This window comes from Engystomops pustulosus, chromosome 11, assembly GCF_040894005.1.
Source record: "Engystomops pustulosus chromosome 11, aEngPut4.maternal, whole genome shotgun sequence".
In the NCBI taxonomy this organism is placed as follows: domain Eukaryota; kingdom Metazoa; phylum Chordata; class Amphibia; order Anura; family Leptodactylidae; genus Engystomops; species Engystomops pustulosus.
In genome coordinates, this window is record NC_092421.1 from 26,950,851 (window position 1) to 26,978,393 (window position 27,543).

A 27,543-nucleotide genomic window follows, 5' to 3' on the forward strand; every position below is an offset into this window, starting at 1 on the left:
TAAGATTAAGTAGCTCAAAGAATCTTATTAAAGTATTTATCTGCAGTTTGTCAGAGTACTTAACTACATTTCTCAAGAAATCTTGGCAATAAACTGTTCTGTGTGTTTAGATTGTATTTTTGGAAGACTAGTTAAAAGTTTTTTTTTTTAGGAAGTCAAAAGAGGTATTAAAAAACCACACACAAAAACTAGACAGATAATGTTGTAGTTTAACTTCACCACTATACATAAAAGATTAAAATGATTTTATAGTCATTATGAGTGTATATAAAAAAATATATAAATCGTAGATTCACACTGAAGGCATCAAAACTATGAATGAACACATGTGGAATTATATACGGGTGGTCCCCTACTTAAGGACACCCGACTTACAGACGACCCCTAGTTACAGACGGACCATTCTGCCCCCCGTGACCTCTAGTGAAGCTTTCTGGATGCTTTACTTTTGCCCCAGGCTGCAAAGATCAGCTCTAAGGGGGCTAAACTGAAGTTTTATTGATAGTCATTGGTCCCATTGCGGCAAAAAATTTTTGAAAATCCAGTTGTCATTGGGACAAAAAATGTTTTGTCTGGAGCTACAATTACCGTATTTTTCGGCCTTTAAGGTGCACTGGAGTATAAGGCGCACCTCTGATAAATGCCTGCTAAGACATCTAGATTCATATATAAAGCGCACTGGAGTATAAGGCGCAGGATCAAATGCAGTACCTAAAAATGACCAGCAGGTGGCAGACCTGTGCACAGTTCAAGCCAGCTACACTTCCCGGGAAACTTGTCTTCAGCGTGTGACAGAGCTCCGATCTCAGAGGTATGGCTGCTGGGGGTTAATGCAGGGTGATGCAGCAGGGGTTAAGGGGTCTCCCTCTGCCCCTTCTCCTTCCCTCCTCAGCCAGGGTGTTATTCCTGTTGGGTTCCCTGTGGCTCCTTCTCTTCCCCCTGTTACAGGGCTGTCAGGTATGGGGGATTGCTTACTGATGATGATGATTGCCTCGTGGTCGGCACTATGGCAGCTCCGATCTCAGAGGTATGGGCTCCTGGGGGTTAATGCAGGGTGATGCAGCAGGGGTTAAGCGGTGGGCACTATGGCAGCTCCGGTCTCTCCGTGCTAGGGGAGGGCAGGATGGGCACAATGTTAGTTGTGGTGCCAGGGCACTTCAGGAGCCAGGGACCCTGTGTACTGTGTGGGAAGGTGCAGGAAATTTCTGGGGATGGAGCTAATTAACACTGGTAAATGTACAGTACATCTTGTCTGTAGTACATTTCTGTATAAGTTCATCTATAAAGCGCACTGGCCTATAAGGCGCACCTTTGATTTCTGAGAAAATTAAAGGATTTTTTGGTGCGCCTTATAGGCCGAAAAATACGGTATTAAATGTATAGTTCCGAATTACATACAAATTCAACTTGAGTACAAACCCAAGGAACTTATCTTTTTCGTAAACCGGGGACTGCCTGCCTCAGAAACAACTGAAACGGTCTTATATTCTTGCTTCTTCAAAGTAGTCACCTTTTGCTTTGATTACCGCTTTGCACACTCTTGGCATTCTCTTGATGAGCTTCAAGAGGTAGTCACCTGAAAAGGTTTTCACACCACAGCTGTCCTGTAAGTTTTAAAAAGTGGGATTTCTTGCCTTATAACTGGGGTTGGGACCATCAATTGTGTTGTGCAGTGCAGAAGTCCGGTCGATACTACCGTATTTTTCGGATGATAAGGCGCACCGGACTATAAGGCGCATTATGAATAAAGGCCAGCCACAATGTCTAGGTGCATATATAAGGCGCACCGGACTATAAGGCGCAGATTCCTGGTGGCTGCATGGGTTAGGAGGAGGTCCGGGGCGTGGTTTGGATGCCGAGCGGAGAGGTCGCAACCAGCTCTGTTAAAGCGACTATCCACGGCAACTGTCAGCACCCCGAATAGCCGCGGAGCAGAGGTGTGCGGTCACACAGGGAGATGGTGAAGGGGGTTCGTGCACGGCAGAAGTTGGTTCGTGCTATGGCGCCTGTTGTTCGTGCCGCGTTGTCTGCAGTTCCCGCTGGAGATCTGCTGTCAAGGGTCTCCGGTAGCGGGGACCTATGTAAGTAGGGTCCGCTGCCCTCCTCCGCCTTGCCTCCTCCAGTCACTGCCGAGTCCCCCTCTAGTACTGCTGGCCATGCAGGGTCGCAGCCGCGGCTCTGGTCTGCCGTGGTCCAGAGCGTGTTTCATATATAGGGCGCACCGGACTATAAGGCGCACTTTGGATTCCTAAGGAAATCTTAGGTTTTTATGTGCGCCCTATAGTCCGAAAAATACGGTATTAGAATTTGTATTACGGCTAGGAAAAAGCAGCTAAGTAAAGAAAAACGAGTGGCCATCATTGCTTTAAGAAATGAAAGTCAGTCAGTCCAAAAAATTAGGAAAACCTTAAATGAAAGACATAAGTAATTATGTAAGTCTGAACTTTGTGATCCGCACCACAGAAAGGTCTGGCAGGCCTTCAAATCCATCATGTTGGAATATAGAATATAAAAGTATGAACTACTCATGAGGTCACACAACTTTTATCTGTTTAACCACTTAATAAGGTCCAAAGAATCTTTTAAGCTTTGGAATGTGCGCAGAAGTTTTGAAAAGGTAACGGAGAACACGTAACCAATTTTATTTTTTATTGTGTTCTATGGAACGCATTGTTACACTAGAATACCTGTATAAACTAGTCACAAATCTTAAAGATTTACAGGTTTTTATACATTGGCATACAGTTACATAAATAACAAAAAATTATATTACTCTTGGATCCAGTCTCCTTACAAGATGGAGCAAGCCTGATAATGGAGCAGGGAATGTAGCCAACATATTCTGATATGTCACTGAGCTGCGAATAATGAGGCTACACTAGAGTTGCAGTGGGTAGATTTCTCTTTCCCAGTTCCCAGATTAACCATTTCCTGACCCCCCTCAGTCGTTGGTTACACTGCTCCATAACTACACAAGTACAGTACTGAGGTTCTTACGACTCCACCTTATCTTTTCCTCCCTGATAGTTTGGTTTCCTGTAGTTTGTAGTAATATTTTATGTGCACTGAATTCCTGTTGACCTAGTTGGCCCAAACCCTCCTCCTGGGAATGGTGGCAGAGCATTAGAATACATGCATACTTGGCAGAACTGAGCATGCATGTATATGATGACTTTATTGCAGGGTAAAAGCTCCTGTTCAGCTGTTTTGTTGTGATATGTTGTGCACTGTCACATGGACACCCACATTACACAGTGTCCAAAGCGGTGACATTTTGTTTATGTACATGTCCGTACCCAGTTCACTGACTGACTACAGCAGTGACCCCTTCTAAACAGTATGTCACAACACAGAATGAATAGGAGCTTCAGGTCCTTACGCTGGAATGGGGAGTGCAGGTGCCTTGATTTCAATCAGGTTAACCCCTTCATGACTGCCATACTGCTCGATATACTTTTCTATTTGCACATTCCGCTTGCTGATAGCCCACTTTATAGACGGTGGCAAAATTCAAATGGTTAAATCATCGGAACTGTGGCACCTAGAATCTGAGTGTCTCTCATTTTTTATATAAAATCAAGATTGTGTTTCTAGGTGGCACAAAACCAGCGATGTCCACTGTTAAAGTTGCTGTAAAATATTATATATAACTTTACAACTCTTAATTCCCAACTTTAACAAAGAGAACCTGTCATCAGATCTTACCCCACTAAACTGCTAGTCAGGTAGCTTATGTGCATTATAGAATTTCCCAACTAAACATGTTTTTGATGTTGTATTAAAGAGAAGAAACCCATCTTTCAGATTTCACCAGGCTTATGGCTTTGTGAGCTACAGAACCAGAGATACCAGCAGCTAAAGACATAGTTAGAAATGTAAGCTGCATATAGATCCATTTCCCACCATTTTTGTAACTGCCTGTAGGTCTACTTCGGTAGCTTAATATCTGAAAGATGAGATCATTATATTGAATATGACACAAAGCATGTTTCTAAGTTCTATAGAACAGAACATAGGGCCTTTTGAAGGGACATTGCTTCTGCAACCTCGAAACTTGACTCCTCTCCTGTGCAAATGAGGCAAGAAGAGTCATATTAGCCAGATTTTGAGGGAGTATTTTTTATAGGAAATCCTGTGATGTCACATGAGTGAATTTAGAAAATACATTCTACACCCTACCTGAGGGGACTAGTATTTTAGTTATTTATAGTAGTTGGTAGAATAACCTTATTAATAACATCAAGTTAAAGTAAACCTAAGTAAAAATGGTCAAGTGGCTCGAAAGATATTGTTGGAAAAATTGCAAAAATTGACCTAGACTTCAGAGTGTCATATATTAGAACCTGCTAGCCTCAGGGTGGGTTAGTTCACTGGGTAGTCGAGGCAAATTATGGGGGGAGATTTATTAATCTGTGTATGACAGAATTCTGTCGTAGTTTGCACTTTTTTTTTTTTATAGTGCAAACTATGACAGAATTCTGTCGTACACAGATTAATAAATCTCCCCCCATAATTTGCCTTGACTACCCAATGAACTAACCCACCCTGGGGCTAGCAGGTCTGCACCACATTTATAAAGGGTTTTAGGCAGTTTTCTGGCTCTCCTACGGCTAACTTGACAAAAGGAACGTGCTCTAGTGCCAAAAATACTGCTGACCGAGTTTTATCCTAATTTTCTGGCGTAAAGTAAGCCAACTAGTAGGCGGTGAAAAGTTTGACTAAACATTCTTGGGCTACATTCACACGGCCGTATGGCGGACGTATATACGCCCGACGTATGTACAACCCCCATAGACTGCAATGGGCGCATGGCGCCGGATAGGAGAGGTACATGCCCCATCTTTCCCCGTAATACGGCATCATGCGCCATTCATCGATATGGAGATGGGCAGTGGTGAGCAGCGCTCAACCACTCCTCCTCTCCCGGGCGCCGCCGTGTTACGGTACAGCAGGCACAATGTCGTTTGAATGTAGCCTATCAGTGCGTTCACACATTCAGTTTTTCAGATGTTGTTTTCAAAGCCAAAGGCAGGGGTGGATGTTAGTAAGGGAGCACATACCACTGAGAGGTTCGGACATCGAAAACTGTATCTGAAAAACTGAACGTGTGAACGCACACCGACACTGATTGATCACCCAGCACCAGACACTTACAGAATAAGTCTGCCCGATGGTGTTTGCCAAATGATTTTTCTAAAAATGAAAAGAAACTGCTACTATGTAGTATAATAAGCACTTTTGGGGAGATTTATCAGAAGTTTCTGAGGGGACAAATGCCCATGGCAATCAATCAGAAACTTTTTCCTTTTACACTTTTCAGTAAATATTCAATAGCCTTTTTTATATTTTTAGTAGAATGTAACACATGGTTATGTACTTTGGCTCGGGATTGAGGAATGGAAATCCTGTTATTTTCCAGCGGTGGATGTTGTCCATAAATGTTGCTGGGTTGGTAACATTTCTCAGTGATAGTTTGTTTAAAAGCAAGTGATTAACTAGACGGGTGTCTTTCTGTGTTGTCACAGGACGTAGTGTTCATTTTCTGGGGCAGCTGTGTGGATTGCGTATTTTTCATGTCCCGCTCCATAATAAACATGCATGCTCCGGTTGGCCATGGATGCATTTTTACTGATGGGTGTATGCGTGTCCCATCTGGTCCTAAATCTGAGAACAAACACCCCCAACTATTTCAGAAAAATGGCATACTTGGCTAAGCTGAGCCCACACGTGAGTGGAAGCAGCTTATTTCCTAGGCTGAGCAAGAGATTGGACATATTAGAAGCCAATATGCCTTATCCTTCTTTTCCCTCTCCCTAGACACAAGTCACGTGACTGATATCCCAATGATTTATAATGATTTGTAAAGCAAAAGGATATGTTTGAGGATATTATTATTCGGGCTTATTGCTTGCAACCCCCAGTTTGTAGAAGGAATCTTTTTACATTGTTTGCATGTTGACCGCAATGCATCAATTATTTTTCATTCTACCATTTGGTTTACTTGATGATGTACAATGTGATCGCTGTGTTTCCTTTCTCCCCAGCGGAAAAACCTTGATAATAACAGAAGGATTTCTGAGCTAGGAACAGACTAATCAGATTTCTGACTACAATGATGTCCCTTGTATTTTCTCTTAGCCCTGAGAAATATGATGTGTAATTCTTAGTCTGTCTTCTCGCCAGAAGTTTTATAGTAGTTTTATGTAGTCCGAATTTATTTATTTTTTATATAAATAATGTGCAGCTTGGCTGGCTCAAACCTGTTGCTCATGTCATTGTTTCCCAGAATTAGGCAGCAAGTACCGTAATTTGCTTGTTTCTTATTTTTATTAGAATACATATCTTCTGTGACAATGTCATATATTTGTGACAATGGGGAAGGTTTAACAATCCTGTCTAATCGCTTGACGATGCAAATGTACCCCAGGCATTCTTATAGCGCGGCATCTTAATTATTATGGCACATAAATTTGGCAAATGCTTTCGAATATTTAGTTGGTTAATTTCTCAGCAAAAAAAATGTTTTGCAATGCAATGTTGCCACTCAATCCATCCCATAATAATAATAATAATTATTATTTATGGAGCACAATCCTATTCCACAGCACTTTATAGATCATATACAAACAAAATAAGACATTATAGAGTAATGTTACAATAGTAGTGAGGGTACTGATGGCAAAAGAGCTTCCAATCTATGAGTCCGTGCTAAGCCCTAAGCACATCCATAAAGGAAACCTACCATTTGTTTTTATGCATTGTGAACCAAACATACCTTGAGAATGCTGTAGCTACACTGATGCAGAAACATATCTTGTTTATTCTCTGATCTGGTTGTTTTGCTATAAAATTCAGGACCTTGGGAAGCCGGGTGCATACAGGCTGCTGTGTTTCACAGAGCTTCCGGAACTGTCCAGACAGGACTAATCAATCTGAGCTGGATGACTCCTACACAGCAGCGATTGATTACTTCTGGGAGGGAGAACACAATGAATACAGCGTTCTCTGTAGCAGTGCATAAGTATGGTAAGAGGAGAAGTGCCGAGCCAGGCACAGGAGTGACAGAGCCTAATTACCATAATTTTATAATGTTTTTTTCAGCAAAAACACTCGGTTGAGGGATTAAACTAGATATGTTTCTGCATTAGCGTAGCTACAGCATTCTCAAGGTATGTTTGGTTCACAATGCATAAAAACAAATGGTTTAATCCTTTAATATCAAGTCTTCCTCATTGTGTTTTGTGTTTTATTATTTTTTCTATTATGTTTCCTTAACTTTGATTTTACAGGTGGTGTCTTATTCATACAGGATGGTTTTGTGCTTCAACATATGGCTGCTCTGTGTGAGTGGACCTTCATAATAAATGTTCTAGTTTACTATGGGACCTTTGCCTTTGAATTTGGGGCAATCTCTACAGACACCTTCCTGGTCCTCCTAAAAGCAAGCAGGGCTCCAAAGAGCTACAAGGCAGGGACGAGCACGCCAGCGACACCTCATGCTCACAGCACATCTGAGAACATGGCTATGATATGACCGCATCAGTGTTTTTATGGATGACAAATACACCCTTGAGCCGCCTTGGGATCCTTGACAAAACAAGCGCATCATCCTCTGCACTGGGGGCTCGTGACCTTCAAGGGCTCGTCACAGACCAAAAAAAAGTTGAAACAACTGAAAAGCCATTTTTTTCTCATGGACAGTTTATAAATTGTTGGTCAAATGTATAAAATCTATATTATATGTACAAGGCATTAAGAAATCGTCCATAAAAGTAATTGGTATATTTTTTATATAATTAATTTCTATAATCGAGAGACTCCACAGCAAAAAAAAGGCCAAGGCCAAAGTTATTGTGTTAGACTTAAAGGAGCTGTACAATAGTATATGAAATGCATTACAAAATAGTATTGCTTAAAGAAAATACATGCTAGTATTTCAGGTGTCAAAGGAATTACGCTACCTTGGGGCCTTATAAATTTCAACAGGAATTGTAGGACCAACAAAGCCGGCTTGCCTTAATAAGAGTAGACCATGCTTCATACACGCACCAAAAAAATGATCTCTGAAGTCCTTGATAAGGCCTTAATAGGCGAATGAAACGAATACATTCAATTGGCTAATTTGATTCCCATTTCTGGATCTTTGAAAACCATGATACAGTTAGGCTAGAATTACACCACGCTTTTGCCCTCCTTTGAAAGTGAGGGGAGGAGTGAACGTCAGCAATGGTCAGTTATTCGCAGCTGTCGATGTTCCCGGTGTCTCCGAAGTGACGTGATTGTCCTCATGTAGAGACTTGCATCATTGGGAAACACCCACAGTGAGCAGGGACGGATGCAGTACAGTTGCATCTGTTCTCTGTGATCTATCATGGCCTCCGCTGAGCGTCTACTGTGCTCTCCAGCAGGAAACAAGATGGAAAAACGCAGATTTCTCCTATTTTTATTTTTTTTTTTTCATCCAAAGTTACCTACTAGATTCAACATATAAATAGATAATGGATGCCAAAAGGATGCCTCTATCAGTATGTATACACATAGGCTTCTTTCACACAAACCTATGCTATGCCCTGGCCAGAACCCAGGTGTACCATACATTCGGCTGGCGGGGTGAGGACTCGCCCTTCCCCTCTCCATAGGGAGGCGTTCTGCCGGGCCGTTTGAAGGCTAAAGATAGAGCGCAAACTATCTTTTTTTTTTCCGGCAATGGTGCAATATGACACGTGTGTGCTCACCATGCCAAGCACAATGCACTGACGTTCGTACAGCTAGCATATGGCCTATGATCGTCTGAAAGGGGGGTAATTGCTTACAAAAAATTAGATGTGAACCCAGCCAGCCTTACAGTCATACCAAGTTCATCTTAAAGTTGCTCTCTTTGCGGAATCAAATTATAATATAATGCAGTGTATGCATTTTTTTTTTTTAAATGTTGCAAAAAACATTGCAATGCTCTGCTGGATCCAGTATATTAGTCACCAGGTTTGGTCAACATGACCGTTCATGCAGTATTGCCACAAAGGCCGCTAAATACTATTCAATGAATCCTTATTCATATATTCCTGTTAAACGATTAAATGGTCATTACAGGTTTACAATACACTTTTCTGCTGCCTTTTATATTTGTGGACTTCTGCCAATAGAGTCTCTTCCTAGCATAGAAAAAAAAATCCAAAACATTTCAGGTTCAGCTATAAAATAAAGATGTTATACTTTGTATTATAACATATATTCTCCATAGGAGGTGCCTTATTAAATGTCATGCACTATGCAAAACTGCAAGTTTTGTGAAGATGTATGCATAAAGAAAAAAGCTTCTTGAGTTGTTATATGTCCGTACCTTTATAGAACATATTTTTGATTCCTGAAAACTGTATTATAATTTTGTTTAATCTACATATCTAAAATAACAAAAAATGTTGTATTTAACATCTCCCTCACCCCCCACATACACCCCAAACACACAAACTTTTGTCCAATTGCTAACTTAATTTTACTTGGTTGGGGAGATGCCATGACCTCTCTGTAACCAGTAATCGTCTGCCCTGATTACGAGCAATGATATAATTGCTGTGGCTGATTGGCTGCCACGATCATGTCTTGACATTGTCATGTGTGAAAAATTGGTTTATTTAAAAGATTTAGAAATGAAATTAATATAACTAAACAATAAAAACAGTCCAGCAAGACAAAATACAACGATTTGTTTTATAGGGTCCATTTATAAATGGTAGTGAGAAACCAGGTGCACCTCATTGTGGCAATACACGTAGGGCCCAGTTCACATCTCAGTTATGTCTTCAGTTATTGCCAGCGCAGTTAAAGCTCTTTCACACAGTCAATTCAGCGTCCCCCAAAAAAAGCATCAGTTTTTGGTCCGTATCGCATCCGCATTTTCTTACCACCGCGTGGCACAGATTTGAACTTTTTTTTTGCTGACCCATAGACTTCCATGGAAGTCTGTGATCTGCAACCCTGAAAACCATAGCTATGTTTCCCAGCAGACCACAAGCGAGTGGTAAAAAGGCCATGTCAGGAGCAGGACAATAAAGGGTCAGTGTGCTATCCATGGAAATCGTAGTTCGTACTGATGTGAAAACGGTTGTGTGAATGAGCCCCTATTGTCAGCAGAAACCAGGTGTGGTGCAATAGACAGAACATGGGCAAGTCCATGTACGTTACCTCTATGTAGTCGTCGCACCTAGGTTTTAGTTCGCAATCCGTGATTGACATGACTGAGATGTGAACTGGGGCTTAACAAATAAGCAGGTTCATAACTTCAAGACCACTTCAAGATAACTTAAAGACCATTATTTGCTGTACATAATTTTATAAACGGCCATATATATTCTAGTCCATATTGGCTGTTTCATTCGTTCACTTGGGGCCTCACATGTTCAATGCCGTATGATAGTCCTGTCCCTCCGGATTCATGATGTATCCGGTGGCCGGCTGCAACCTATATTATCTTGGGCTATAGCAAGTTTCCAGTCCACTACCAGGCACACCCCTCCAAGTCCACCTGTAAGTGCCGTAAAGGGGGAAATAATCGCAATTCCTGGTGATTCCAAAGTTGTAGGGATTATTTCAGGGCTTGTACGGCAAAAAACTGCTGTACAAGTCTAAATGAATATTCCCCAAATATTCCTGATTAAGAGGAGTTTGTTGGAAATGTTCTTCAAGAAAAACCGGTTTGTGGCCCAAAGATCTGTCCACCTGTCAAATGTCAATTTCCTTTTCTTTTTAGACTGTATCATTATTGAAAAACTTTTATTCATTGTCAAACTTTTATGTTATGGTGGCAGTCATCCATTTTTTTCCCTAAACTTTTTAAGTCTGATGTGCATTAGTAGTGCTAAATGTAATTGTCACCTGTCTATCCTCAGATAAATTTCAAATATTGGAAAACAATTTTAATAATCCTGGACACCTCAGAAGAGTAATTTTTTTTTTTCCAAGCATCTCTCAGAACTGGGTTTTAATAAATCAGGGTTGCATCTTTTATGTCCTGCTGTATTTTGGGAGTTTCAGAAACAAAGTAAATATAGAAAAAGTCAGTGTTCACTTTGTATTAAATCCTGCAGAGTGTGTGTGTGTTGGGGCATTAATAGTAAATCCTTTAGATTGGAAAAATACTATAATTTGTGTCCTTGAAATGTTAAATTTTATAAAGATTAGGCCTCCGATTACTATATGATTTATCCATAAAGTTTAATGGGTATAAAGTAATGTTAAAGTAAACCTAAAACTTACTAATTCTAATATCCACTTTGGACCAACTTGGCTCTGTAATTCTGGTTACACTTGAAAACGCCTCCTTTTATCTATGTGAATCAACCAAATGTATTATCTTTTAAAGAATGACCAAAGAAATATTTGTATCCAACCATTCATTTGTCTAGTGTTTTGTGTTGCGCTTACTTTTTTTTTACTTTACACTCTAGTTTGTGCTCTCTTTCAAAATGGTGCAAGACACAAGCCATCTTCATTGGTTTGTTCATACAGGTAGTGCATACAAATCTTGGTGCTTTCATGGATCGCAGCACATGGTACACATGCGATGATGCCAGAAGTCAAGATTTGCTGTTGTGTGTTTTAGTATTTGTCTTTATTACTACCCAGTGCATCCAGCGACTAACCTGATTAGTCTCTGTTATTCCGCTCTTAAATATGATCCTGTGTTCTGCCTTACTGTTTTCCGATGGTGAAAGTGGATTTGCCTGGTTTACCGCTCGCAAGATACATCAGGAGGATCCGGCCGGGTCCTTCATCATGTGCAATTTTATTTTTGGGACACATTTATATCTCAATTGTATGTAAAAAAACACACCGTAATGAACCCGCTCAGCGTGCACGGTCCGCCCGGAACTCCTTTCTTTTACAAGGTAACGAAGACCTAAAAAACATGGATGAATAAATGCAAGTCCTTTATTGGTCCATTGCAAAAACAGCAGTTACAAACATGTACACTTGAAGAGGAAAAAGCGATGCTTATCTGACGCATTTCAGACCCATTGATCTTTAGTCATTATCTATGACTAAAGACCTGAAACGTGTCAGATAAGTATCACCTTTTTCTCCATGTGTATAAGCCAACCTCCTGTTTTTTAAGTACACATTCATATCTGTCAACATTTTTTTTTTCCTGTTCAGTACCCTGAAAGACTTGGAACCAAAAAATCCAATTCACCCGCACAATAAAACATTGTGTGTGTGTGGGGGGGGGGGGGGGGGGGGGGATTTATCACTCTGAAACATGTCTTCACATCCAAAATATCGTATGTCAATAATTGCACAATTTTAGCATTGTGAGCATTTTAGAGTTGTGATCTATCTTTGTCATAATTCCAACTTCGGTTATCCACTATTTTGATGAATAATCGAAAAAGTATATATAAAAATGCTGAAATATTTTTTTATTAAAATAATCAGCTAAATTTCCCCAAAAGAAAATGAATTTGAGCTTTTCTAACTTGCGACAGGTCAGATATCAAGATGTTTAGGGTAGATTGATTGCTGGTATAGTCTGAGACGTACAATGCTTTTAGATATTCTTCTCACCCTTACATGTTATCTGTGGACTTAAAGCAAACCTGTCATCAGGAATGTAATTTTTAGCTGGTGACAGGTTCAAATAGGCTATACTATGCTAATTTAAAAAATGCCTTTATCAGCATTCTGAATTATTTCAGTACTCAGCTCCCTCTGCCCACCACTGCAAGCTCCCTCTTCCTGTCATGTGCATTGAGCAGCAGGGGGAGGTGGAGTATAGGAAGAATGCATTGAGCATACTAAGGCACAAGCTGATGAAGATGCACCCTTCCCCAAACAGGGAACCAGGTACTGTGAAATAAAGTTTTATAAAGTCCTGAAATGATCCACAATGCTCACATAAGAATTTTTAAAATCTGCATAGCATAGGCTATTGGAGCCTGTCCCAGCTAAAAATTACATTTCTGGTGACAGGTTTGCTTTAAGCTTAAATGGGTGTTCCCATTTCAGCAATTAATTGTTATTGTTTTTATGACAAAAAGTTATACAATTTTCCAATATACTTTCTGTATTGGATCCTCACAGATTCTATGGAATGCATCTGTTTGGTACTAGTGAACAGAAATGTAAATGGTCAGACAGGTGCACAGCTCATTATATCACAGACTGTAATCAGAGCCGTGCACCTGTGTGACCATGGTCAGATTTCTATCCACTAGCAGAAAATATAGAAGCTTTCAATTGAAGGACAGCAAGCAGAGATCTAGGAAACTGTAAGGAATTGATACAGAAACTATATAGGAAAATTGTATAACTTTTTATAATATAAAGTATTTCATTTAATTTGCTGTAATGAGAATACCCCTTTAAATAAAATGTAGTTCAAGTTTTCCCCATCATTATACACTTAATTACCTGATTGTAGATGACTATTACGTCCCATCCCCGTGTGTCCCAAGCTGAACCTAAGTGGCACCTGGTCTTCACCAGAGCCTGCCGCAAAGCAGGATGGTCTTGCTGCATCAGGGTACCACCAGGTTTTTCCACAGGTGCGACTAACCCGCGGTGTCAGCCGAGGTACTTTAGCATGACCTCGTGTTCATGTCCAGGCACAGAGTCGGGGCAGGCGGCAGAAATGCAAGGTCAAGTCCAATCCGGTGTCATCTACGGGAGGTTCAGGCAGATGGGAACACTAGGACACAGAAACACAGGAGAAGGAACACAAGAATATTGCACGGGAGCTTTCACAAAGGCCTAGGCACAAAGATCCGTGGGGGTGGAAGGTGCTTGTAAATAGGGTGGAGGTGTTCAGCCAGTGTACCAATCAGCAGTGCGCTGGCCCTTTAAATTTCCGACTGTCGGCGTGTGCAGCAGCAGCTGGCACAGGTGGGTCCGGAGCAGTGGCAGGTGTAGGGGGCACACGAATGGACACAGGAGCGCCCACGATCGGAGACAGGGATTGTGGGAGCACCCTGACACACACGAGTGGAAAAGAATGCAAATAAGAACAATCCCATTGAAAACAATGGAACAGAGTGCAATGCGAGTTTGGAATGTCAAAAGCACGCGCAGAACTGTGAAAGGGGCCTTACATTCAAGGCCTTTTTACCTTTGTGAGTACAATAAATTCTTAGAAATACTTTTAAGTATAGCAATTTTACAGTACTGTGATCTTACTACTCCACAGACGGCTTGTTTAGAGGAATGGTCCTTTTCCATTAGATCCAGGTTTCCTGGGGACACCTCCAACATGGTGCGCACGGCTCGGAACTGAGAAAGCACGACCCTGCAACTGAAGTTCGGACACGGAGAACAAGATGGAATCTTTACTCCTGTTTGTGAATACACCGTAAAGGTACTATCGCTCTTCATTATATTACTCTAGACTTTGGGACCAACTTCAGGAGTAGGAAGACATTTATATTCACTACTGTTTAAAAATAAAAAAAAACATTAAAAAACACTCTCATACTCTCCCCTAACAATCTCAGTTGTTCCTCAAGGGATACCTGTCTCAGCCACTGCATTGTCAGCCATTTTCGGCAGATTCGGGCCCGGTGGAGGGCAGTGCAGGATAGCAGTAGTCAGGGAACTGTTGAGGAGACCATAGGCCTTGTTTGTGTGTGTGTGTGTGTGTTTTGGGTTTTTTGTTGCTTGTGTTATGTTTTTTTAACTGTAAAAATAATTGGCGACAAGAAAATCATTTTCATTTAAGATTTACTAATTTGTTATTTTAGATTTTGACTCTTAGGGTGCGGTCACATGCGGCGCTTACATTGTTCTTTGAAATGCAACTGTGGAGATTTGCCTAATTGTATTGTTTTAACATTGTGTTTACATAAACGCAAACACAAAGGTTGAGATGTATGAATGTGTCGGTCTATAGACCAGTGCAGAGTAGATCCAGACATTTCTCTGCTGCTCCAGATGAATCCCTGTGTCTGATGCTGGATGGTTAATCTGGCGCAGTATAAGACTGGTACTTTGCCCTTCCTATTAGTTGGTCTAGTTTGCTGCACAGACTGAATTTTCTAGCACACCAGCTAGTTTCTGCAAGGCCACACTTCTTTACAAAGGCCACGCCCCCTACTACGGAGGCCACTCCCCTTTTCCAGACAAGTCAGAAAACTGCCTAAAAATGGTTTTAAACCACCAATAAATGTGGCACACGGCATTTCAGGGGCAAATTACTCCAGTATTCCGGCATAGAAAAGACTGATACATCTCCCCCATTATATTCAAATTGTGTAAACATTGTATTTTCAAAACTTTGTTAACACAGTGCAGTTAGGCAGATGATCTCTCCTCAGCTGTTGAACTGCACTATAAAATGCAATGTAATCGCCACGTGTGAATCCCCCCCCCCCCCTTCAAGCAAATATGTCATGTAAAAATGGAGCCCAATTTACAGCCAGCATGTCAAAAAGCTGGAAATGCTAAGTGGCCTTTTGTTTGTGGTTTTTTACTCCTTTTATGTATGAGTGCGCATACCGAGACTCCTAAATCACTAAGAGGGAGCCCCCTCTGGACGCCTAATCCCACAAGGAGCAATTCAATGAATAAATTATATCTTCTACCAAAACTTTAAAAAATTATATCTATATCTCATCTCTGCTCATCATCTTCTGCTCCAGGACATGCTGCCTACAGATTGGACTGTAAGAATGTGAGTTACCCTGAAAGTACAATATGATTCTGGATAGAACTGGGTTAATGATTCTTCATTCTTGTGTCCCTCTTCCAGACTGCTAAGCAATGGAGCACATTCCTACGGCCTCCCCAGTGTTGTACATGCACACATCTCACTCAGGTGCCAGATTTTAATGGGTTACATGGTGTGATTTCCAATAAGACTCCATTCACAAGGCAGGTGCAGCATTTTTGGTTATAAAAGTAACCATGGTATTAAACTGTTTAAACCTATTAGAAAAGCCAGATTGGCTTAATAACATTCCACCGATTATTAAGTCCCCAAATTTCTATTGCAATCCCCGGTAATGCTTGTGCATGTGATTTTGATAAATCCTTTTGATTGCTGGCCAGTTTAACACTTGAGTTAACATCTGGATGGAATGAATTGTTCCTGCTAACATCTTGGTGACTTGACGTTGCTGACGTGGTGGTTCCCTATTTCTTTAAATGTGTTTGTTGTGGGGGGGTTTTTGGGCTTTTTGCTTTGCAGTCCATAAAACTTTTATTAGCAGTGTTTCAGCTCTTATCTTTTGCAAACATGGGTTTTTGTATAATGTCTAAAAAAACTGAAAAAAAGTGGATGATGATTGGACAATTTTTTTTCCCCCATGAAATCAATGAAGGGCAACTCCACACAATCTTGTAAATGACATGTGTGGATAACTAATGCAAGTGTGTTTGTTTGGAACTACTTTTTAGAACTCTCAGGCCGGCGCCACACAGGGCGCTTTGTCTGCGCTTGCAAACGCAAACGCAGACAAAGTCGCGCCCACCGGGGCGGGCCTCGGCTCAATCGCATCGGCGTTTCTGTGGAAACGCCTGCGATCGGGAACGAGCCGCCGGTGTTTTGCGTTAATTTAACGCGAAACACAGGCGGCTCGTTCCCGATCGCAGATGCGATCGGGCCGAGGCCCGCCCCGGTGGGCGCGACTTTGTTTGCGTTTGCAAGCGCAGACAAAGCGCCCTGTGTGGCGCCGGCCTCAGGGTGAAGACACATGTGGCCTTTTTAGGCCGTTTTTAGTTAGTGCGATCAGCCCGCCCCGGTAGGCGCGGCTTTGTTTGCGTTGTTTTAAATGCAGACAAAGCGGCGCGTGTGGCACCGGCCTTAGGGTTTGATCTCTCATTACGTATATAAGAATACTACAGGCCTCCACCACACTCTTTTATAGATCCTACAAAAAGAGTCTTTTTTTTTTATTTTTTTTATTACCTTCAATTACATAATACAACACTTTCTTTGAGCTGTCAGTGTGAGGGCTTGTTTTTCTTTTGTGTAAAGATGTGTTCTTTACTTGTACAATTGTATTTAAAGAAAATTTTCATGTGATGGATGTTTTAAAAGAAAATGTCAATTTGGGCATTTATTTTTTATTTAAAAAAAAAAGTCCTGAAGGGTAAATACTGTTTTTTATCCAAGTATGAAAGTACAAAATGTATGAGTATGGGGTGAGTGTTTTTGTGTGTTCTGCTTTTTTTTTATAGTTTTTTACAGACTTAATTGTGTTTTTTTTTTTTTATATATAAAATTTTTAATAGATTTTTTTTTTTTTTTTTTAACAATTTTGTTCCACAAGGGGACCCTTAATTGACATTGTTTGATCGCTTAAATAATGCACTGTACTACTTGAATGATGCACTGCTGGTCTCTGGCATGGCCTAATAGTATAATAATACTGGCAGCACTGAGGTCCTTAAGTGGAATTTTGGACCTGGTTAAAGTTAATTGGACATTCATTCTTGCCCATTATTCCTACTTCCAGCACATTAAAGGGAACCTACCACCACAAATCTACCTATAAAGGTAGATCGGGTGGTAGGTGGATCAATGGGACGTGAGGATAGCCCTTTTAAGGGCTAATCCTCACGTCCCCGCACTTTTTTAGTAACTTTTATCAAACTTTTATGTTAATTTTATTATGCGGCTACTGGGGCGTGGACTAGCAGCATCTGAGGTTACACGAGGCGGCTACTCCACGCCCCGGTAGCCTCTTTTCTCCTCCTACTCACCATCTTCGGCGCGCAGCTGCTCGTAGCTGCGCGCCCTCGTCCGACGATCCTGCAGTCTGCACATGCGCAGAACAGCAGGCCTGCGCGGTTCCCTGCTCCGAAGCCGGGGGCTGCACAGGCGCGGGCCTGCTGTTCTGCGTATGCGCAGACTGCAGGATCGTCGGACGAGGACGAAGATGGTGAGTAGGAGGAGAAAAGAGGCTACCAGGGCGTAGAGTAGCCGCCTCGTGTAACCTCCGATGCGGCTACTCCACACCCCAGTAGCCGCATAATAAAATTAGCATAAAAGTTTGATAAAAGTTACTAAAAAAGTGCGGGGACGTGAGGATTAGCCCTTAAAAGGGCTATCCTCACGTCCCATTGATCCACCTACCACCCGATCGTCCTTTATAGGTAGATTTGTGGTGGTAGGTTCCCTTTAACATCAAGTAATCAGTATTTGATTATAATGTGAGGTTGGACCGGTAGCCTGAGCCCAAACCTTCTAGCTGACCCAGGGCCCACCTACTGCTATATGGAAATATTACATGTATATTTTTAGGCAGCGTTTACAGAATGTATTTTCATCGCTTCTGAAAGGCACAACAAATGCATCAGGCAAAACGCATCCCAAAACACATCCGTATTAGGCTACATTCAAACGACAGAATGTGGGACGTATGTAGGGCATGCGTAGAAAGCAATGGCCATGGTGCGGCACCGGGCTGCTACATACATGGGGAAAAGATAGGACGTTTTATCTATCCCCATGTTACGGACCGTGCGCAATGGATCGCTATGAAGAAGTGAGGGGTCATCACTCCTCTCCATCGTGGCTGACTTATGCCCATAGCCGTGCGGGCATAGATGCCCCTAAAATGCAATCCAATCATGTGAACATGGATATAAGATCCAGCATTAGGTAGGACTAATTAAAAGCAATCGGTGCCTCTGCCAGCTCCTATTGTGTCCCCTCACCTGCTGCTCATATTGTGGCCTTTCATCTCAGCTGCCCCTCATATTGTGGCCTCTCAGCTCCCCCTCATATTGTGGCCTCTCAGCTCCCCCTCATATTGTGGCCTCTCAGCTCCCCCTCATATTGTGGCCTCTCAGCTCCCCCTCATATTGTGGCCTCTCAGCTCCCCCTCATATTGTGGCCTCTCAGCTCCCCCTCATATTGTGGCCTCTCAGCTCCCCCTCATATTGTGGCCTCTCAGCTCCCCCTCATATTGTGGCCTCTCAGCTCCCCCTCTTTCCCCCCATATTGTGGGCCCCTTCTCATATACCCCCCCCCCCCCCCAATATCCACTCTGTTCACCTGTGGGCCAGTCCAAGCCTGTATTCATGAATTTGGTAGGCTTTTTATGTTGTTTCAAAGTTCTTTAGCATGGGTGCTGCTGCAGTTTCCCTTGGCAATGCTGCCATCTATAGATGAACAGAAGGCACAACAATTACGGTCTTCATTATTGCTTTTCATTGATGGTTCTTTTTAATATAATTCCCCTGTAATTTAGCAGTTACAAACAATATAACTATAATGTAACTATAAAGGTTTCTAGACATTAGACCTCCTAAATGATTAAATACCATATTTACCATGTTTTTTTTTTCTTTAAAATTGCTTTGTTGAAAAGAAAGTTGGACATAGATATTGAAGTCATGTGGACCACAGATCAGGTGTGCCTTGCCCATGAAACACTAACATTTCCCATGTGTCTGCTTTATGTTTTAATCATTTTATTACATTTATTATTATTTAACATCACACAGCTTACAAATCAAACAGCAGTTTCCAGTTTTTCAAGGAGATTTCAGGAATTTTTTTTTGTTGACCTTAGACAATTTAGAATTGTCTAATTTTGTCAGTAATACATTCGTTTAGCCCTAAGATTTACACATTTACAAAAAATACAAGGGGAAAACCCAAACCCATCTTAAAATTTGTTATGCAAGTACAGACATCCCTCGTATGTGGATGTTACTTACAGCAAGGTGAGGCCTGATTTTCTGCAGTATGAGATACATTGTTCAGTGATACTATTTTGGGCTGTCCATGGCTTATTGATGAGAATGTTTTAACTTTTTTTTGTGGGGGGAGTAGAAAAAACATAAATTCTGTAATAGATTTTTGAAATTTTTTTGGTGTCCACAGTATATCTTAAAATGGTTGTCCACTTTACAGAGGTCCTGTCACCCTCAAAAACAGCGCTGCTACACTGTTACACTGCTAGCTTTATCGGAAACCTCCCATAACCCTAACAAACACTGCTGCGCTGTACACCTGCCCGTATTCATGAGGGGGCGGTCCGAGGCACTGCCTCTTCCCAGGACCGCCCCACTCACCCCATAGGCCAGCGGTGACTGCCGCATGTAATGCGGCAGTCACCGCTCCTAATCACGCCCCCTCATGAATACGCTGGACCGCTTTGAGAGGTTACTAATAACGCTAGCCGTGTCGCACTGCTGCATCTGTTTTAGCACTAGGAGCAGCTAACTAGTGCCGTTTTTTGAGGGTGACCGGTCCTCTTTAAGCGCATTCTTGTAAATAATTGATATTATTTGTGTAATGAAAAGTTACACAATAATCCAATATACTTTCTGTACCTATTCCTCACAGTTTTCTACATCTCTGCTTGCTGTCTTTCTATAGGATGTTTCTAGGGTTTGGGTCATTTAGCATCACACCGCTATGATTACACTGTGTTGTAACGAGCCGTGAACCTGTTTGACATCACATGACTATGGACCGGTGATTATCTACAGGAAGTAAATGATGAAGCTTCCTGTTGCATGACCATAATTAGAGATCTAAGATGCTGTGAGGAATTGATGCACATAGTATATTGGAAAGGTATAAAACTTTTCAGTCCACAAATATCAATGATTTACTGAAATATGTGGGCAATAAGGGGACAGCCCCTTTAAAGGAAATTAACAATTTAACAAAAATCTAAGGATTTAACACATCTAAGGATGCTCACTCGCTGTCCTCCACTAAGCTTAACATGCCAGCACCACCTATAAAAGAAAGCTATATAAAGCAGCGCAGAGAGATGATGTCTGGCACTCTGGGCTGCTAATTATATATGCCTCCCGCTGGAGGCATGGGAGAGGGAGGTTCCAGGGTGTGCATAATTAGCAGCCTGGAGCACTGGACATCTTGTGGTGATCCCTCCATGTCAAGACTAGCAGGGTAAAGTAACATGATCTTTTTTTTTTTTTTTTTTTTTTTAATTAGTTGATTTCCTTTAACCCAGGGGTCCCCAAACTTTTTACATAGGGGGCCGTTCACTGTCCCTCTCAGACTGTTGGAGGGCCGGACTGAAGTTTAAAATAAAAAAAATATATAAGAAATTCCTTGAAAACACAGTGCTAGCGGTACATGTGACAGCATCCGTAATACCCCTTTGTGAACTATTTTATTTATTGGCCCAATTAATGAATCAATTGGGTCAATTAATTATTAAATATGCTGCCCCCCATTAATTACTAGACTGCCCCTCATAATTAATTCTTTCCTATGCTGCCCCTCATAATTAATTCTTTCCTATGCTGCCCCTCATAATTAATTCTTTCCTATGCTGCCCCTCATAATTAATTCTTTCCTATGCTGCCCCTCATAATTAATTCTTTCCTATGCTGCCCCTCATAATTAATTCTTTCCTATGCTGCCCCTCATAATTAATTCTTTCCTATGCTGCCCCTCATAATTAATTCTTTCCTATGCTGCCCCTCATAATTAATTCTTTCCTATGCTGCCCCTCATAATTAATTCTTTCCTATGCTGCCCCTCATAATTAATTCTTTCCTGTGCTGCCCCTCATAATTATATCCTATGCTGCCCCTCATAATTATATCCTATGCTGCCCCTCATAATTATATCCTATGCTGCCCCTCATAATTAATTATATCCTATGCTGCCCCTCATAATTAATTATATCCTATGCTGCCCCTCATAATTAATTATATCCTATGCTGCCCCTCATAATTATATCCTATGCTGCCCCTCATAATTAATTATTCCCTATGTTGCCCCTCATAATTAATTATTCCCTATGTTGCCCCTCATAATTAATTATATCTTATGCTGCCCCTCATAATTAATTATTCCCTATGTTGCCCCTCATAATTAATTATATCTTATGCTGCCCCTCATAATTAATTATATCTTATGCTGCCCCTTATGAGAGTCAGCATAGGAAATAATTAATTATGAGGAGCAGCATAGGAAATAATTTATTATAATTAATTATTCACTTTGCTGCCCCTCATAATTAATTATTCCCTATGTTGCCCCTCATAATTAATTATTCCCTATGCTGCCCCTCCTAATTAATTATTCCCTATGCTGCCCCTCCATTATTATTTTCTCTAATGGCCCCATAATTCATTACTTTGTATATTGGGGTCGCCACACTCTTTCTACTGCTGTTTTAAAAAATATATATATATATATAAAACCCTGTACTTACCTCTGGCTCCCGCGTCTTCTTTCTTCTTCCTGCGGCCGGGCAGAAAGGGGTGCGCGGCCGCGTGATGATGTCATCACGCGGCCGCGCATCCAAGTTCAAGGAGCGATGTGCGCCGGGGTTGTCTTCTGGCCACATCACTCCAGTTAAAGTGCTCGAGCGGCCGTTCCTGGCCGCATCGGGCACTATACAGTGACGGGCAGGAGCTTCCTGCCCGACCGCGGAAGGCCGCGGCCTAATCATTGACACTCTTGTCAATGCCAGCGCCGAGCCCCGGGTCCGGATTTAACATTTGGGGGCACCCGGGCGCTGGATGGGATGGGGGCCGGATAGAAACGGTCCGTGGGCCGCATGTGGCCCGTGGGCCGTAGTTTGGGGACCCCTGCTTTAACCCCTTAATGCTGAAACCACTTTTCACCTTCCTGACACGGCCCATTTTTTAAAATCTGACATGTCTATTTAAGTGGTTATAACTTTGGAACGCTTTAACATATCCAGTTGATTTTGAGATTGTTTTTTCGTGACACATTGTACTTCATGTTGGTTGAGAAATTTAATCAATGTGTTTAGTATTTATTTATGACATAAATGGAAATTTGGAAAAAATTTTGGAAAAAAAACAATGTTTTTCAAATTCAAAATTTTCTACTTTTTGGAAAGTTGGTCATATCACTAAAATAACTTGATAACTAACATTTTCCATATGTCTGCTTTAACTTGGCATCATTTTTCAAACATCTTTTTTTTTTAGGATGTTAGGAGGCTTATAACTTTAGGTGCAATTTTGCAGATTTTCACGAAAATCATCAAAACCTACTTTTGGAGGGTCAATTTAGTTAGAAGTGACTTTATAAGGCCCACATGACAGAAAACCCCCACAAATGACACCATTTTAGAAACTACACCCCTCAAAATATTCAAAACAACCTTTGGGAATTTTGTTAACCCTATGAGCATTTCATGAGGGTGAAAAATAAATGAAAGTGAAACTACAGAAATGTAATTTTATCTTACTATAGATTCATTGAACACTAAAATTTGCACCTTCACAATGGGTTAAAAAGGAAAATGCATTTTACCATGTTTAGGGCAATTCCTCCTGAGTATGCCAATACCCATTTTGTCCCTGTAGCCTGCTGTACGGGCACAGGGGGGCACTTGGAAGGGAAAGAGCGGTGTTTCGTTTTTGGAGGGCAAATATGGCTGAAAAAGTTTTCATGTGTCAGGATGCATTTGGAGAGCCCTAATGGTACCAACACAGAGGAAAGCCCCAACAAGAGACACCATTCTGGAAAGTACACCCCTTGGAGAGTTTAGCAAGTTGTAATTTGTGTATTTGCCCCAACAGATGTTTCATTCAATTAGGCCCCAAAAGGGAAAAAAGGTGAAAATATTCTCAAAAAAGTAACTTTTACCCCAAATTTTTGTAAGCCACAAGGGATAAAAGATGAAACAACACCCATAAATGTGTAAAACTATTTCTTCTAAGCACAGAACTGCACAACTTATGCATATAAAGTGTTGTATGGGTACACAGTAGAGCTCAGAAGGGAAAGAGGGGCTTTGGCCTTTTAGAAGCCAGATTTGACAATCATCCTTTTACATGTGTCAGGATGCATTTGGAGAGCCCTAGTGGTACCAAAACAAGTGTCACCATTTTGGAAAGTGCCCCCTTTGGAGAATTTAGCAAGGTGTAATATGTGTATTTTCCCCTACAGGTGTTTGCTTCAATTAGGTCCCTAAAAGGAAAAAGATGAACATTTTCCCAAAAAAGTCACTTTTATGGCTAATTTTTGTATCCCTTAATGCATTAAAGATGAAACAACCCCAAAAAATGTGTACTAGCATTTCTCCCGAGTATAAAATTGCCCCACACATGCAAATAAAAGGTTGTATGGGTACGCAGTGAAGCTCAGAAGGGAAAGAGGGGCGTTGGCCTTTTAGAAGCCACAATTGACATGTGTCAGGATGCATTTAGAGAGCCGTAGTGGTACCAAAACAGGAACCCCAACAAGTATCACCATTTTGGAAAGCACACCCCTTAGAGAATTTAGCAAGGTGTAATATGTGTATTTGTGCTTGATTTAATTAGGACTTAAATAGGAAAAAGGTGAAAATTTTCTTATAAAGGTCATTTTACCCCTAATTTTTTATAGCCACAAGGGATTAAAAAAAATGTAATAACCCCCCAAAATGTGTAAACCTATTTCTCTCGAGTGTAGAAGTACCCCACATGTGTATATAAAATGTTGTATGGGCGCACAGTAAAAGGAAAGGGGAATGTTTGCCTTTTAGAAGCCAAATTTGACAGGAATGTTTGACATGCATTTGGAGAACCCTAGTGGTATAAAACAGATAAGAATCCGAAAAGTGACCCTAATTTTTGAACGCACACCCCTTAGAGAATTTAGCAATGTGTAATATATGTATTTGCCCCTACAGGTGAATGATCCAATTAGGCCCTAAACATTAAAAAGGTGAAAATTTTCCTATAAATGTCACTTTATCCCTAATTTTTGTAAGCCGCAAGGGATAATATATTAAATAACCCCAAAAAAGGTGTAAAACTATTTCTCCCGAGTGTAGAAGTACCCCACATGTGCATATAAAATGCTTTATGGGCGCACAGTAGAGCAAAAGAGGGATGTTTGTCTTTTAGAAGCCAAATTTGACAGAAATCCTTCACATGTGTCAGGATACATTTGGAGAGCCATAGTGGTACCAAAACAGAGGAAAACCCAAAAAGTGACCCTAATTGTTGAATGTACACCCCTTGGGGAATATAGCAAGGTGTAATATGTAGTGTAGTGTAATACACGTGGTGAAATGAGCATTTTTAACATACAGGTGGTTTCCAAATATGATGTGCAATGGAGTCCAAGATGGAAATTGCAATTATTTCTGGAACGTTCAGTGCCCGTTATGTGGCGCCCCTTATGAAATAATGGAGGGGTATAGGGAGCAACGGGACCTAACAGTTGTTACAATTATTCATTTTACCGAAATTAATTCACAACAGCTTGGGCGTGAATTGTGAATGTGTTGCGTATAAGGAGGTAGAATATATCAAGGGACCAACTAAACTTTTGTCACTCTGGAGTTGTCGCAGGTCTCTTAGTAGTATATAGTGTCCATCCTTAGTATATAGTGTCCATCCTTAGTATATAGTGTCCATCCAAACTCCTCTTTTGGAACAGACTCTTTATTGAGTCCTACCATTAGAAGCAGCAGAATTCACCAAGAAAATGCTCTCCTGGCAAAACACGAGAACATCTAATCCAGAGGTACTGGGGCCCTGTCCTTCTTGTCCCAATATTAGTTTCCTAATATCTTCCTCTTGAAAACGGAGAAATGATACGGCAGGACCTGCACATTGGAACAGCTCGTAAGAGTTGTACAGCATAATCTGTACAATGTGCACGGCCAGCGCTTTTGTACCATATCTTCGTTTTTCGTAGGGAAATTATCGCCAAGTGTTGCTCTTATTCATCCTAGTGATGCCCATTGTGACGAATATTGCTGCTTTTGGCTGGACCAAATCGACCAGCCAATAGCGGCAAACATGGACAGAGGGGGGCAGCAAAACCCCTCTGGACCGCAAGGCACAATTGGTGGCTGTCAGGAACAGCCGCCACCCTGCCCCGATCACCGCGTCTACAGACATGGTGACCGGTATTACTGACGTCATAAGTAAATTCGCTGCTATTGGCTGATCTGCATTGATGAGGCAGTAGCAGCGATCATAAACTGGGGGGGATGCGGGGGGGACGTAACCCTTCTGTTCCATGGGGCACGATGGATGGGCGCCAGGAACAGCCGCCATCTTGCCCCGATCACGGTGTCTGTACCGTGTGGGCAAGTCACTACCAGCCGCACCGTTCTATAACAATGCACGTTGGGAATAGGCTATACAATCTTTATTTATTTTTTAAGCAATTTAGACAAATAAGGGCTTATTTTTTGCGAGACGAGATGCACTGTAAAAAAAACTTTAGTTTGGTGGGTTTTTAGCTTATTGAAGCAATTTTATTAACTTTTTTCGTGTGGAGGAAAATAAGATTATCAATTCTTGTTTTGGATTTTTAGCATTTTTTTGGGGGAGGGGTGTTCTCTGTAGCATAACAATAATATATTATCTTTATTCTACGGATCACTACGATTACGGTGATACCTCATTTATATAGTTTTGTTTATAATTGTCCAATTTTATTGAAAGAAAACTAGAATAGAAAAAATTGCATTTGTTTTAGTATTGCCATTTTTATAGCGGCATAACTATAGTATATTTTTTGGTTGTGAGCTTATTTTTTGCGTGTCAAGTTGTTCTTTTTAGTGGTATCATTTTGGTGCTTGTAACTTTTTCGGATCACTTTTTAGAACATTTTTTGTAAAGCAATATGATAAAAAGTTGTAATTTTTGGCAAGTTTTTTTTTTTTTTTTTTTTTACCACGTTCACCGAGCGGGTCCAATTATGATTAGGATTTATTGTAGAGATTGTTACGGATGCGGCAATACCAAATAAGTGGGGTTTTTTTTAATTTAGTGATTTTTATACTTTATCACTTGTGTACAGGTAAATGTGGTGTTTGGGGGAACTTTCACTTTCTTTTATTATTTATTTTTATTTATAAAACCTTTATTTATTGTTTTAACTTTTTTTTACAGTTAATGACATCTTAGCTTGAACAAGTGATCTTCTGATGAAGCTTCCGGATGAAGATCGCGCAGCCCCGGGCACCGGCAGTCCCGAGGCTGCGATCGGAGCAGCGGACCCCCCCGGTAAGCGCCACGGGGGGGTCCGATTCCATTTAAACCGACTTTAAATGCCCCTGACACGCCGCGGTCAGCGCGACCGCGGTGTGTTAGGGGTTAACAAGCCCGATCGGAGAAATCTCTGATCGCGGGTGTTAGAGGCGGGTGTCGGCTATAATATATAGCTTGACATAATAATACTGTATTTTGCGGGAACGCACCCCCCCCCCGCCATGCAGTACTATTACGTCAAATGTCAGGAAGGGGTTAAGTAACATATTGGGGCTCATTTACTAAGGGTCGCTGAGCGCACTTTCATCGGACTGTGCAGCGTTTTCAGTGATTGCACGGCTTGGACAGGTATTTAGAAAGTGTTTCGGCTGGGATTGTGTTGCACGCGATCAGATTTTGGGTCATGCGACCAAAATGGGGGGGGGGGGCGGCCATCGGACGATCTGACAGATTCGGACTGAGCGCTGGAATTTAACATTCAAACTGTCTTGCAAGCCCAAGCACTTACATGCACCACGAAAAAGAAGGTGAACTCTGACCGACCTGAGTGGGGAAGCGACACATGTAGGATATCGGGCGCACAATCTTAGTGAATTGTGCATGGGCACTGCCATCTTGGTGAAGACCGACGCTCCCTGT

At 41.4% G+C, this 27,543-nt stretch overlaps 1 protein-coding gene across 1 annotated transcript in view; it reads left to right on the forward strand.

The window, feature by feature from the left end:
- The window catches only part of LOC140106702 (transmembrane protein 150A-like), a 78,590-nt gene extending 67,201 nt beyond the window's left edge, over positions 1-11,389 (forward strand). The window contains exon 7 of the mRNA XM_072131297.1: positions 7,290-11,389. Coding sequence (XP_071987398.1) covers positions 7,290-7,534 — 245 coding nt within the window. The 3' untranslated portion in view covers positions 7,535-11,389. The remainder of the gene's footprint in view (positions 1-7,289) is intronic.
- Positions 11,390-27,543: the final 16,154 nt, after the last annotated feature.